This window comes from Parasteatoda tepidariorum, chromosome 10 (genome assembly GCF_043381705.1).
Source record: "Parasteatoda tepidariorum isolate YZ-2023 chromosome 10, CAS_Ptep_4.0, whole genome shotgun sequence".
In the NCBI taxonomy this organism is placed as follows: domain Eukaryota; kingdom Metazoa; phylum Arthropoda; class Arachnida; order Araneae; family Theridiidae; genus Parasteatoda; species Parasteatoda tepidariorum.
Genome location: NC_092213.1, coordinates 55,365,110 through 55,378,056, shown reverse-complemented (window position 1 = coordinate 55,378,056; position 12,947 = coordinate 55,365,110). Strand labels below are relative to the sequence as shown.

The 12,947-nt window shown below is 28.7% G+C and overlaps 1 protein-coding gene across 1 annotated transcript; it reads left to right on the top strand.

Annotated features, from left to right (window-relative positions):
* Window positions 1-6,103: 6,103 nt before the first annotated feature.
* LOC107448268 (uncharacterized) lies at window positions 6,104-11,840 on the top strand (the record flags this gene model as incomplete). The annotated part of the gene is given in 3 exon segments (XM_016063400.3): window positions 6,104-6,249; window positions 9,244-9,408; window positions 11,498-11,840. Coding segments are annotated over 3 exon segments (405 nt in total). The 3' UTR covers window positions 11,597-11,840.
* Window positions 11,841-12,947: the final 1,107 nt, after the last annotated feature.

The following is a 12,947-nucleotide window of genomic DNA, read 5'->3' as shown; positions in this document are numbered from 1 at the left end:
CTACAACTTTTTGCTGTCCGGAGCAAGATGGCATCTCTGATGATAAAGAGGATAGATTTACTCCTTCTGAAAACAAGTTAAAATTTAAATATTTTACTCTTAGCTTTTTCTCTTTTTCTGTCTTGCTTTCATCCATGCAATAGGTGGACACAAAACAAAAGAAATTTCTATTCTCGCAATGGCTACGAGAATCAGAAGCAATTTGAGATATAAACTAAAAAGAAATGAATAGTTTGTCTGGCTTAATGTAATTTTTAATGACAAAATCCAAAACTTGAGAAAAAATTCGATGGAATGAAAATTTTAAATTACGTTCTTTTTTAAATTTAATTACTCAGAAACTGTTAAACCAATTCTGTTCTAATTTTAATTTGTCGTTTCAAGTTGCATAGTTTAAAATGGTGTAAACATTTATGCATCTTACTATTTGAAAATTGTTTTATCGTTATAAAAAGCATAAGTAACTTTAATCTTTTGCACTCCGAAGTCGCCTTTTAAACGCTATTAGTAGTCATAACTCTAGAAAATAGTAACTTTTTATACCTTAATAATTAGCAACCGCATTTTGATCTAGAGACTAAGGGAAAAAAGTAGAATTTCATTTTTATGCATGTTTTTTCAAAAGTTTTTAAAAATGTACTTCCTTAACTACATTGATTCCTAACTCAGTAGTATAATACTTTTTCTTTTAAGATAATAGTTCAAAACATAGTTGATAGTCTTCTAAATAAAATCCTCAAAGGATTTTTTTGTTTTTGGTAATAGAAAATTTTCACAGTGTTTAGCATAAATGCAAAAAAATTCCTTATTTTTATCTAAAAATGGCCATTTGAAAAAATAAAAATAACTTTTTTCTACTTTTATAAGTTTTTACACACAGTTAATAAATTTGTTTCTTTAAATTTTATATTAATATTTCCCGACAACTATTTAAATTTTATATAGTTGTCGAAACCAGTCTGATACCTTAAATAATTCTGTGGATATTGTAAAGTTAGAAAAATTATAATTAATATTTAGGATAAAAAAAAGTTTAATTACTCTTTCGACTTAACTGTTGGAATCATATTTTTCAGATTTCGACTAGCCTCTGCATTTTGAAAGTCAAGATATGTCAGAAAAAGTACTTTTATTTTTAAAAAAAAATCGTTTTTGTGTCTAATTTCTTACTTTAAAATATCGTTTGCACTCACTAATTATCTTATTCTTTCGAATAATTAAGATTATATGTTTACTAGTGATCAAATAATGCTTAAGTGTTCCTTTTTTATTTTGCATACTGTATTTAAAAAAGCGAAAAGAGTCCACTAAAATACATATCTAATAGTAGTTACTCTAATAAAATGTGTTCTACTAATCGAAAAACATGAATTCGTTTCAGTGTCTGTCTACTTTCGTAACTTAAAATATCGTTTGCACTAATTAATTAGTACTAATTAGGCTATTCTTTCTACTTATTAAGATAACATGTTAACTAGTGATCAAAAGTTATAAAGTGTTGTGCTTTTTATTTTGCATTTTATATATGGCATCAATAAGCGAAAAAGTGCATCCAAAGTGTTACAAAAATACATATCTAATGGTAATTACTCAAATGAAATATGTTTTACTAAACGAAAAACTGATATTGTCTTCACCAGAATTTTTTCTTCGTTCCTGTGGTTTGGTACAACATATAATTACAACGACATACTTTTAGGGGATAAAAAAAATACTTCAAATCCACCCACAAACACAATTTCAAAGTTAAAAAAAGGTATTTGTTTGACAATTTCCTGATATATTGAAGTAGCTGCATTGCTATAGATTCCAAACGGAAATTAGAGTATCCGTCCTTGTTATGATACGGGGTCTTTTCGAGAGTATAAAACACGAAGAATCTTTCTTAATCGTCCATTACGAATCAGCCGAACAACATCAGTTATTTCAGTTCTTTCTCTTATATCATCAAAATTTATTCAAGTAAGTTATTTTATAATTTTATTTTCGAAATATTTCAACTTTTATCGTTCTATACAGCATTAATAAAATTAGCGATCATTAATTATTTTACAAACTCAACCCATACTATATTTGCTTTTTTGAGTAAATCGTCTGCATTTAAAATTAGCGATTATTAATTATTTTATAAACTCAACCCATACTATATTTGCTTTTTTAAGTAAATCGTCTGCATTTAAAATTAGCGATTATTAAAAACTTTATAAAATAAATTATTTTTTATTTATTGAATACATAGTTTCTCTCAAAATAATATAATTTACGTATCAGACTGTAATTTTATCCTTTCGGTTAGTTCCAAGAATACGATGTCTAGATATCATTTTTCTTTTTAAAAAAAATGCATTCTCCTACAAATGATTCAAAAATATATATCAGGTAAAGTAACATTTTAAATTACATAATTATACATTAATTTTTTTCATATTTTAAAAGTTAGTCATTCTGTAGACATCAATATTTACAACGGCCATTTTTAACGGCTGAACACCAAAATTCGTTTGAAAAAATGAATTCATTTGAACTCCGTCTATATAAACAGTTAATGTCAAGACTAGTGTTTATTCGTATTTCTTTGAAAAATAAACTAAACACGGGTAAAAAGAAAAAGAAAAACAGCAACTTTATTTTGCCGGGTGTGTCTTTCTTGTTTCTTGGAGTAGACAGTTAGTAAATCCTGCATGTTGTTTATTTAAGTATCGACTTTAAATATCAACGAACAAGTGATATATAGCTGACTTTACGAACAGTTTTGTGAAACTTCTAGATACAGACTTAAGTAAGATCGATTTATTCGTTAAGTTAAAGAAGTATTTTATCAAAAGTCTTAGGTAAGTGAAAAGTAAATTACTTATTTTAAATTTTATTTATTTCAAAGATCACACGTATACCTAAAACTGCAAGACGTAATGACAAATAAAAAGCAAAAATCTACCAAAGAAAAAAAAAAACTTTTCTACCCAATTTCGTTTAAATTATTGAAAGTTTACGTAAGAAATGTTTTTGCTGTAAACGTATATAATTTGCATAAAAAATTATGGTGATAATTACGAACGAATAATTAAATAGATTAAATCTACAGTTCCCAATTTATTTCGGTTGTGTAACCCAAATGATCGACCTTCTTTTGGTGTAACCCCGAGATTTAATGAATAAATTTTATCAGCAATAAGAATACATAGCTGCCAACTCTTCCGGTTTTCCCGGAAGATTTTATTTCCATATTTAAAGTGGTAGCAAAATTCGTATTATTCCGCTAAACTTTTTGAATTATAATAATAGTTATAAATGAGTTTGACCACCACTACATATAAATAATTGCAACAAATATATAAAATCATATTAATCCTTACCATAGCGAATTTCAACCCAATTAAAATATAAATATATTTTTGAGGATGATAGTTTTTCGGTAATTGTCTTACTACCACTTGGAAAATCTATTCTCGAAAATAGTGAATGTTGTCAGGTATGAGAATATATCAGTTAACGAAATATATTATTAATTATTTTAACTGAGTGTATGATTTATTATTAACTGAGTGTATTAATTATTTTAACTGAGAACTGAGTGTTCAAAAATGTAGTAATCTAAAATTTATTAATTCTTTTGAAAATATTTAGTGAATGAATGAAAAATAGAAGTTTTTTTCCTTCATTTTACAGGGTTACCGCTGTCCTTGAAAAGTCTTAGTAATGGTTGTCAATTTAGATTAATGCTAGAAGATATTTCTGATTTTAAAATACCACTTTATTCTTGAATTGTTTAGAAGCTGAAATTTTCGTGCATATATTCTTTCGTCGGAAAATTATTTTTATTGGTGGTTACACAGAAATTAAAATATCGACATTTGTTTTATTTTCGTTTATGCTTTTTAAAATTTTCAAGGCCCGCTGGAACCCTCTTTTACCAATATTAGTCTTAAAATTGGGTTTTATGTCAGACAGTAAATTTTAAAGTCCCGGATGATACCTATTCAAGTTCTTAATATAATTTTAGTTCATGCATAGACTGAAAATGGATTAGATGAATTATAGTTTTTATTAAAATTAAAACGAAAAAGGAAGAAAATAAACGTTGATAATAGTTATTAAAGAAACATACTTCTTCAATCTTCGTGATTGAATACAGTTATTTTTATTCGAAACTAAATAATACAAGCATTTTCTGTGAATACATATATTCTTTTCAGAATTCATTCCTTTTATTGTTATTAGAAAAAACATGATTTTGAAATTTCTTTCATATCAGTCAAACGGGAAAACGATTAAGAATTTCAAGCATTTCAGTTAAATAATTTCATAAAAAATAACGGAAATATTAAATAAAAACAACTATCGATTGAATATTGATTTAATTAGTTTCGAAAATGATAACTGGTTTTAAAAAAAATCATAACTTTCGCAAACCCTGTGACCCTTCTACGGATCCCAATTTGGAAACCACTGGGTTAAAAAAAATAAAAATGAATTAAATTTCTACCACTTTTTACATTTTTAAGTACCTTTTTTAAAAACCTTTTTAAGTAATTCTAATTTTTCTTGCCTATAGTCTCTCGGCCGTAACTCGTTTGCGCCTAATGTTGACGTTTAACGACAGTAATTTTTTTTTCCTTAAAGAGGAAATATGATAGGGAAAATAAAATAGTTTTTTAATTTCTATTTTGGCAAAACAAAACGCGCCTATACGCTGTGGTGTATCAATAATATAAAGATTCTAACTAGAACATATAATCAGAGAATGTTATTTTTTAAAACTTAACTTAATTAAGTATCTATTTAATTTAAATAAGAATGTACGGAAACCAAAATAGAAAGTGGTAATCCTTAAAAAATTTAATCTAGTGTTCGGATTGTCGCGAATTAAAATTCAAACTAAACGGTTCGAGGATTTAATCTTAAAAATTATAATTTATTTGCGCAGACGATATTTCAAATTAAGAAATCAGTCACAGAAACATATTTTCTCTGAATAAACGTGCTTTTAGTAAAAAAAAAATGTAGCCCCGATATATTAGTCTGGATCCCTTAACCCCTTGGGGACGGGTGATTCAGAAGAGCATTCGTACAAAATCAGAATCAAGTTGTAATTAAATAAAAAACGGTAACTTAAATGTAGTCGTTGCTAATTTGACAGATTTACTTTGCTTTTACTTTAATTATTGTTAGTTTAATCATATATATAATCAATGTTAATTCAAAGTATAACTAAATAGTTTTATTTTGAACAAAGTAATGGTGAATTAAATAAATCAAACAATTATAACTCCGCCCACAAATAAACTGCTAAAGAAATACTTTGATTACCAGTTTTATCTTTTTAACCTGATTGATACTGTTTTATGCTGGCACGTATTTGTGACAGTCGGCGCGAAAGGGTTAATGTTAATTTATCATTTTGTCTATTTTACCGTACCTCTGAAACTATTTAAGTTAATAAAAATATTTTTGCACTCAAAATATGCAAAATATTATTTTTTAACACTTTTAATATTTTATTATTTAGTTTTATATTGATGACAGTTTTTCGCCATTTTAAACTATACAATTTTTATTAACAAATGCAGTTAAAAAATTAATTGTTCAAATGCATCTTTTTAATTTTTTTTAATCCTTAAATTCTTTTCGCTGGATTTAATTTAAATTTTGAATTTGGTAATTTAAAATTATTATGATGAAAATAAAGCAAAAATGTGCATCGCTGATAAAAACTACTTATTATTTCATCTATTACTAAGATCGTTTCGAGCGAAATTAAACTAAGTAGTTAACGATAATAAGAAATTATGAAAACTTTTCTTTCTTTCCATAAAATTGTTATTAAGAAGGAGAAAAATTTGAATTTGCGCTAGTTTGCTTGAACAATTCTAGAAATATAGCGATATATGCAAAAAAGAAAATTAACTCAAGCACCAAAATTTTAAACCTTGGACGGCCACGTCCCTGATAAAACTATTGAAATGATATTTTCCTAATTGCAGCAAAAATCCCATATTTTAATACCCAAGAATCTGAAGAATCTCTTGTAAAAATGATTTACACTACTTAAATGATAGTTATTTTATTGTTTATTAATATTTTTTTCCTTCTCATCCTTGTACAGAAATCATGAACGGACCAGTCTTCTTACTTTTAAGCGCAATTATTTTGGTAGCAGAATCCAGCATGCCACACGGTTTAAGAATGTTTTTCCAGTCGGCAAGATATACGGATGAAAATTCTACTAGAATGTCCAAAATGCCAAGCAGAGTAAGTAAAAATATGTCCAGAAAAAATTATTGTATAAATAAGACTAATATTTCCATTTTTAGCTGCTTCGTTAGCAGGGCCTGATTATCGCCTAGGCCCAATAGGCACGGGCCTAGGGCCTACACTTTCTGGGGGGCCTCAAAAATTAGTAAAAAGTCCACAAAATTACATTTAAAAAAAAATACTGAAAGAAGCAGTTTATCTCAAAAAAGCATTTTTTATTTCAAATTTTCTTTATATTGTGATAAACCAAACTCGTGTAAACATTGCACCAATCAATTTCGAAAATACAGCTGAATTTTAATTGATGCAATTTTTACTCCAACGGCTTAAGCAAATGAAACGAGAATGCATATTCGTAAAGTTTCTTATAAATGATTAGTGTCAATAAGAACTTAAGAGATATGTAAAGCTGTAGATGGAAGGCTGCAATCTGTAAAATAATTAAGCTAATCAGTGACTTTAGCAAAAAATCACTGATTTCAATTGTTTGCGGTCACAAAACTGTTTTTATTTTCATACAGCATTGTTGTGTTGTCTTATATTTTGCTTTAATAATTACATGTTTGAACTTTATTTTAGAAAAATAATCTTCAATTGTCTACTTTCAAAATTTTTTAGAATGTTTCTCTTGATTCATGCAGTTTAATATATTCTTTTTATAGTTAGGGCTACTCTTCAGAAACTTAATTTCAAAATATTTTGCCAGGGGCCCCAAAAATTTTGTGGGCCTTGGGCCTGAATTTGTTTTGATCGGTCCCTGTTCGTTAGGCAGTAACCTAAACTAAAAAAAAAAAAAGTTCAGCAACTTTTAGAATGGCACTTTATATTGAGTCAAGTTCAAATGTCTATACTTATACCACGAAGATAATGTACCATAAACATTAATACCGCTTCTGCATCCGTTATAATTTTTCCAACTGAATATGCAAATTAATGTTTAATCTATCCATCTGCATTTTAATTGATTTTTACTCCATCATTAATTCAAGCATCACGAGAAAGTCATCAATGCTATTAGAATGCGTGTTAAAAACACGTTGTAATTCAAAATTTCGGCAACATCATAGCTTTGTTGTATTTTAACGTTGAAATAAGAGATAAAATAATAACACTTCTACACTAACTCTAAACAATCTTTCTGTCAGAATAAAATGTTTTGAAAGATTTTACATGGCAAAACTGTTGACACAATTCGAAAAATCATGCTTGAAGCTTTCAGAAATGGTGTCCTTTTTTACCCATGCAAAGTATGCATTAACCGAAATGAGAGCAGGAAGTTAAAACCTTCTTTCCATTTTTAATACCCTTATAATTCTAAAATCATTTTTATTTAAATATCTTAATCCTATAGAAATGATTTCACAATTGCTAGTATTAATGCTAGAAAGTTGTAATTAACTTCCTCTCCTCATTTCGGACAATCAGAATTTAGCATGAGTAAAAACGACGCCATTCCTAAAAGCTTCGAATATGATCCTTCAAATCGTGCCAAAAGTTTTGCCAAGTGAAATCTTCCAAAACATTTGCTACAAAGAGAAACATTGTTGCCATAGCGTTAGGGTTCGTATTATTTTGTCAGCCACCTGTAATTGGCCATGAGTACGAATCTAATAGTACTATGTTGCTCGCCGATTTCGCTTTACATTAAGCCTGTGGGCAATGTGTTATATTACAATTAATGTAAACACGCCCATTGTTTGTAACTCTGATATTATGATTGCTTCCATCATGATATTAGCAACCAGAAAATTTCAAAGTAAAAACAGCAAGGGAGTTCAATTCCTTATACTCGAGAGAGTGCTATTCTGGCTACCACCCTATGAATTTTAAAACTTTTACACTTTAATGCTTGGCTACTACTTTATTTAATGATCTATATGTGTTATATGGCAATAGGGCAAACTGAGGGTTGAGTCTTGTAAACTCCTAGTTGCTGCGTTCTTTTTTAATTGTAGTAAGGAACCTCGAGTGCGGGTTAATTTATAAAAATATGATAAACGTTTCTGTTTATAATGTTAACAAATTTAATGAAGCTTTTGTGTTACAATAATTTTCTTAACTTTTTCGACTTGATTAACTTTTGCGATTTCGTAAATTTAGATGGGTACGGTAGTTTTCCAGTGTGAGGTCGGTCCATGGATCGATCTTGGATTAAGTTGCTCGGTGTGTCGACCCGCTCTGCTGCCCAGTTTTTGCAGGGTCGTCCACGAGCGAGCTCTGTGCTATAATTTCAACAAAGCTTATGTATTCTTGTGCATTTTCTTTAGGAATTAATTCAATGCGGTAGAAACTTTATAACTCAAACTAATGTTAAACTGTGATTTATAAGGAATTTTTTCCTTTAGTAGTCAGTGTGTTATCGGGAGTCGACTGAGTTACGATGTCTGTCTTTTCCAAATAGCTCAAATAAGAAGTCTAACACTATCAGCCATATGGACAATTTGTTTCACATAATTTATTTTACTAGCAAGTTTAAACTTAATTCAAAATTCGTCAAAAAACTTATGGTTTTTGCTTTTTATGCGATAGGGATTCTAAAATTCTCTAAGAAAAAGATCTCTTTTGTGAGGCACTCACTACGGCGCAGTTCAAGATCTTAAATGTATAACATCTAACATATTGTTGTTGAAGTGTGAAGATTTTTAAGAAATTTACAAGTTACTTCCAATTTGCCAATATAAAAGCCAATATAAAAGCGACCAATACAAAAAATAAATAAATAAGTATTTCCTTAAGAGACATTTGTTTGGAAAATGTTACTAAAAGTAATATTTGTCCCTTATACCCATTGTAAAAGAAAAGTTGAGACAGATGGCACAAAACAACAAAAACAGAAACTGTAAATATGTTGAACCTTGGCGAACAAAGAGCACGTATCCTTTGGCCAAGTTCGGAACATTACTGATTGAAAAAGAGATTCCTCGAGCAAGTACCCTCTCCTGATGTTAGCTCTAAATGTATTGCTTATATAAATGTTTCTTTTTTTAACAGTTTGAGCAGCCGGAAGAGATTAAAGACTCGGGTGTCGGCAGACTTTCCAGCCTTCAGTCTTCTATTGAAGAAGCTAGAAAGAACTACGATTCCGGTGACTTTGCTCTTTACACTCCACCACCCGTCAAGCACAACGAAGCTGAATGTTATGTTGAATCTCAAGTGGTAAGTAAACAATTCTTTTTCATGGTCATTTTTTGGTAATGGTCAGTGGTCATTATTTGACAATGCAGACCGAAAATTCCGAATCCCACCACGGCTTCTCGCATTTTCAAATGGACGTAAATATAATATAAACAAAGCCAGCTATTCCCAATTTTTTTTCTTCGGCTATGGAACCCTAATTGATCGATCTTCTCTTAGGGGAACACCGACTTTTTAATAAAAAAAAAAGTTCGTTTAAAAGCTAAATATACTAACTCAAAAAAAAAAAAAAAAGACATCTTATTATTTTGAAAATATTTGAAGATAGGATGAAATAAATCCACTTGTTCTTGGTGTATATGTTTAAATTAAATTAAATAAACTGAATTGCAGTTTTCAAAAAAAGAACAGTTATAAACAATGAGAATAATTTTCATAAAAATTATTCTTTATTCTTGAATTTGGTTATTTTATTTTGAAAAATTACAGAACTCAATGAGAAATACAAACTTTTTATAAATGCATAAATTTTTCATTATAGATCAGAAATATATTGTCATTGAAAAATGATATTGAAAAATATTGAAAAAAGAATAATTTTTTAAATTTTGATACATCTTTTTTCATTAGCTTTTTACTTAAATAATTTCACATAAACAACCGAAAAATGAAATCAATTATGAGTTATTGATTGGATGTAAATATTTTTATTACTGCTTTTTTACAGTGACATGCGACTTCATTCACTGAATTTTTTTATTACATTTGCAGATAATCTAATTCTTGTAATTTTAACGAGACTAATTAGTCTCGTTAAAGTTTTTTAATATGAAGTTTTTTTAATTAATTTTTAATGGAAAAAAGGGAAGAGCACAGGGAGAACTCATAAAAATTTTGAGTTAGTTTTAATTAAATTAATTTTATTAGTGTTTTCTAAAATTTTAGCTGATTATAATAAATGTTTAACAATTACAATTGAATTTTTCAACCCTATTTCGCTGTTCAGCATCTGAGCTTCTCCTTCCTCTATCGTAACTCGCAAACTTTAATAGATTTTTTTTTATTTTTTACTTTGCTTAATTTATTTTCGAATAATAGAGTCTGACTTAGGCAGAGCCATACGGGAAGTAGCCCCGGGCCCCCACATCAGAGTGGGCGCCAAATCGAATAGAAAGTTTATTTTACGTTTCCTCCTTTAAGGAACTTTTTTAAACAAAATATCACTACAGTGTAAAATCCGTCAGTTTTATGTTAGCTTCTTCATTAATCAATCGTATAAGCACAATCTATATTTCGTAAATCCATGACTTTTTATGCTTTCCATGGCTTTCGTAAATCCATGGCAATTATGATGGACACATTTGGCCAATTAAAAGCCTGCATTTTTACATATCTCAAAATGCAATACGTTTATAAAAATATTCTGATTGGCTTAATTGAGCCATTGTAATTATGTAAATTTCGCTGAATTCCTCCCTAATGTTAGCAAGGATGTGAATTTTTCGCAACTAGAGGCCAAAGTTAGCAATCAGAAAACTGCATTCGGTATGATAAACATGGAATTGTCAGAAATATCAATAAAATGGACAGAACGATATTTCGTCTGACACACAACGTGAACACTCGACTGCTAAAGGCAACACAGGAGCGACTACGACTGTGAACTTGATACAGCTCTCCCGGCTTCTCACAGAACAGCAATGAATCAACTAGAGGTATCCGTACATCGAATTATATCAGAGATATAATTCTGGTAGGGGAGTATTATTATGCATCTACAAAAATATAATTTTAATTTACTAGTATATAAAACATATTATCTCGATATTAAGATGGGGTACCTTTTCATCGAAGAAGGTTGACATAGTCAACAGCTTACCTCCCCACTGTAGGGTATCTAAAATTACACATTTATTGTTGAATAATTAAGTGCCTTTTTTATCCAAACTGTAAATTAGTTAAATATTTCAAACTTTTACACAATGTCATAAACATATTGCCATTAAACAACCCTTTAGTTTTCCCTCCCTTTTTTTTGTAACAAATAGATGATTTTTCTTTAAATAGAAATTACCAGTTATGCATTATTCTTTTTTTATACATTTTGTAGCCTCGACGCGAACCTGGTCGTTGCATTAAACTTGCAGGAATAACACCAGCCTGCCAAACAGAAACCTTTTTATCACCGAACCACCACATGTGCAGTTAGACGACACCAAATGGAAAAAAACGATACCATACAGTATAAACAGAGTATTATAATGTGATAATTTCAGTAGAGAGACAGTGTATTTTAGTTTTCATTTTCAGAAGTGAGAAAAAAAGTATGTAAGATTATTATATCGGGTCAAATATAACTTGTGTATAAAAAATATCATTGTTGTAAAGGCTGTATTTTTTATGTTGTATTTAAAAAAACATATTTATGGAGAAATAAATTTAGTTTATCAATACGTTTCATGTTTTATTTTTCTATTTGGCATGCTCAGCGTTAATCTTGATTAAATAGTAAAGGTATTATCTTCTATTATAATCAATATTCTATTATAATCAATCTTCTATTACAATCAAAGATGTATAAAGCAAAAGCTTAATACAAAATATCGCAAAACTTTACTCTTCATTAAAAAATTTCTCTTTTTAAGGATTTTTAAGGAGTTTGATTTAACAGGGATGCCAACTGCGTCACTTTCTCTAAAATATTTTATTAAATGCAATAAATTTTAGAATATTAAGCAATAAAATCTTCAGAATGTTACTTATTTTGAAAAAATTTTTAATAAATTTTAACACGCAAGAATGTCAACTTCTGTATTACAAAAATTTTATAAATTGGTGGAGGTAGAGCCACTAAATTCTGCTGAATCTACAACTGGGGAACGATTCAGTTGTTTAATACATTCGCTTTCCTGTACTGTAATTTATCAGATTTCGATAGTGTTTTTGTTTTTTCCTCGCTTAAATATTAATTTGCAGCAATGTGTACACTTTGTTGTTTTCATTTTCAATTAGGATTGAACCCTGTAGTTCAACTTTGCCAATTATTGAGTGTTTTGCGAAATAAATTTTTTTAGTGAGAGTAAACGAAAACAGAAATTTTTTTAAGAAATAGAATTTTCATAAAATCGTGATCCGCCTAAGCCTGTAATCAAATTTTACAACTAGAAAAAGGTTTCCCACAAAGCGAATCAGTCTGGCATATCGTTGAACGATGATATAATTTTAAAAAAAAGCAGCATTTTCTATACATATGTTTAAATTACTTAAATGTAATGATGAGTAAAATCAGTTTTCTTTAAATTTACTAAACCAGAGATACCAACTTGCTTCGTTTTGCGAGGAAGCTTGATAGTTGTAGTGAAATTCGTGATTTATTTTTTATTTAAAATTTATGGTTAAGTAAATTTCATTTAAAGTGTTTTTTCTAACCACGACCTATAAATTATGCAAAAGTATATGATATTGTTATTTTGTTGGAAGCATCTCATGGCGAAGCTTTCATAGTTTTTTAAAATTCTCCGTAATTGCGTTAATTCTGTAATTAATTTAATTTGCTACTA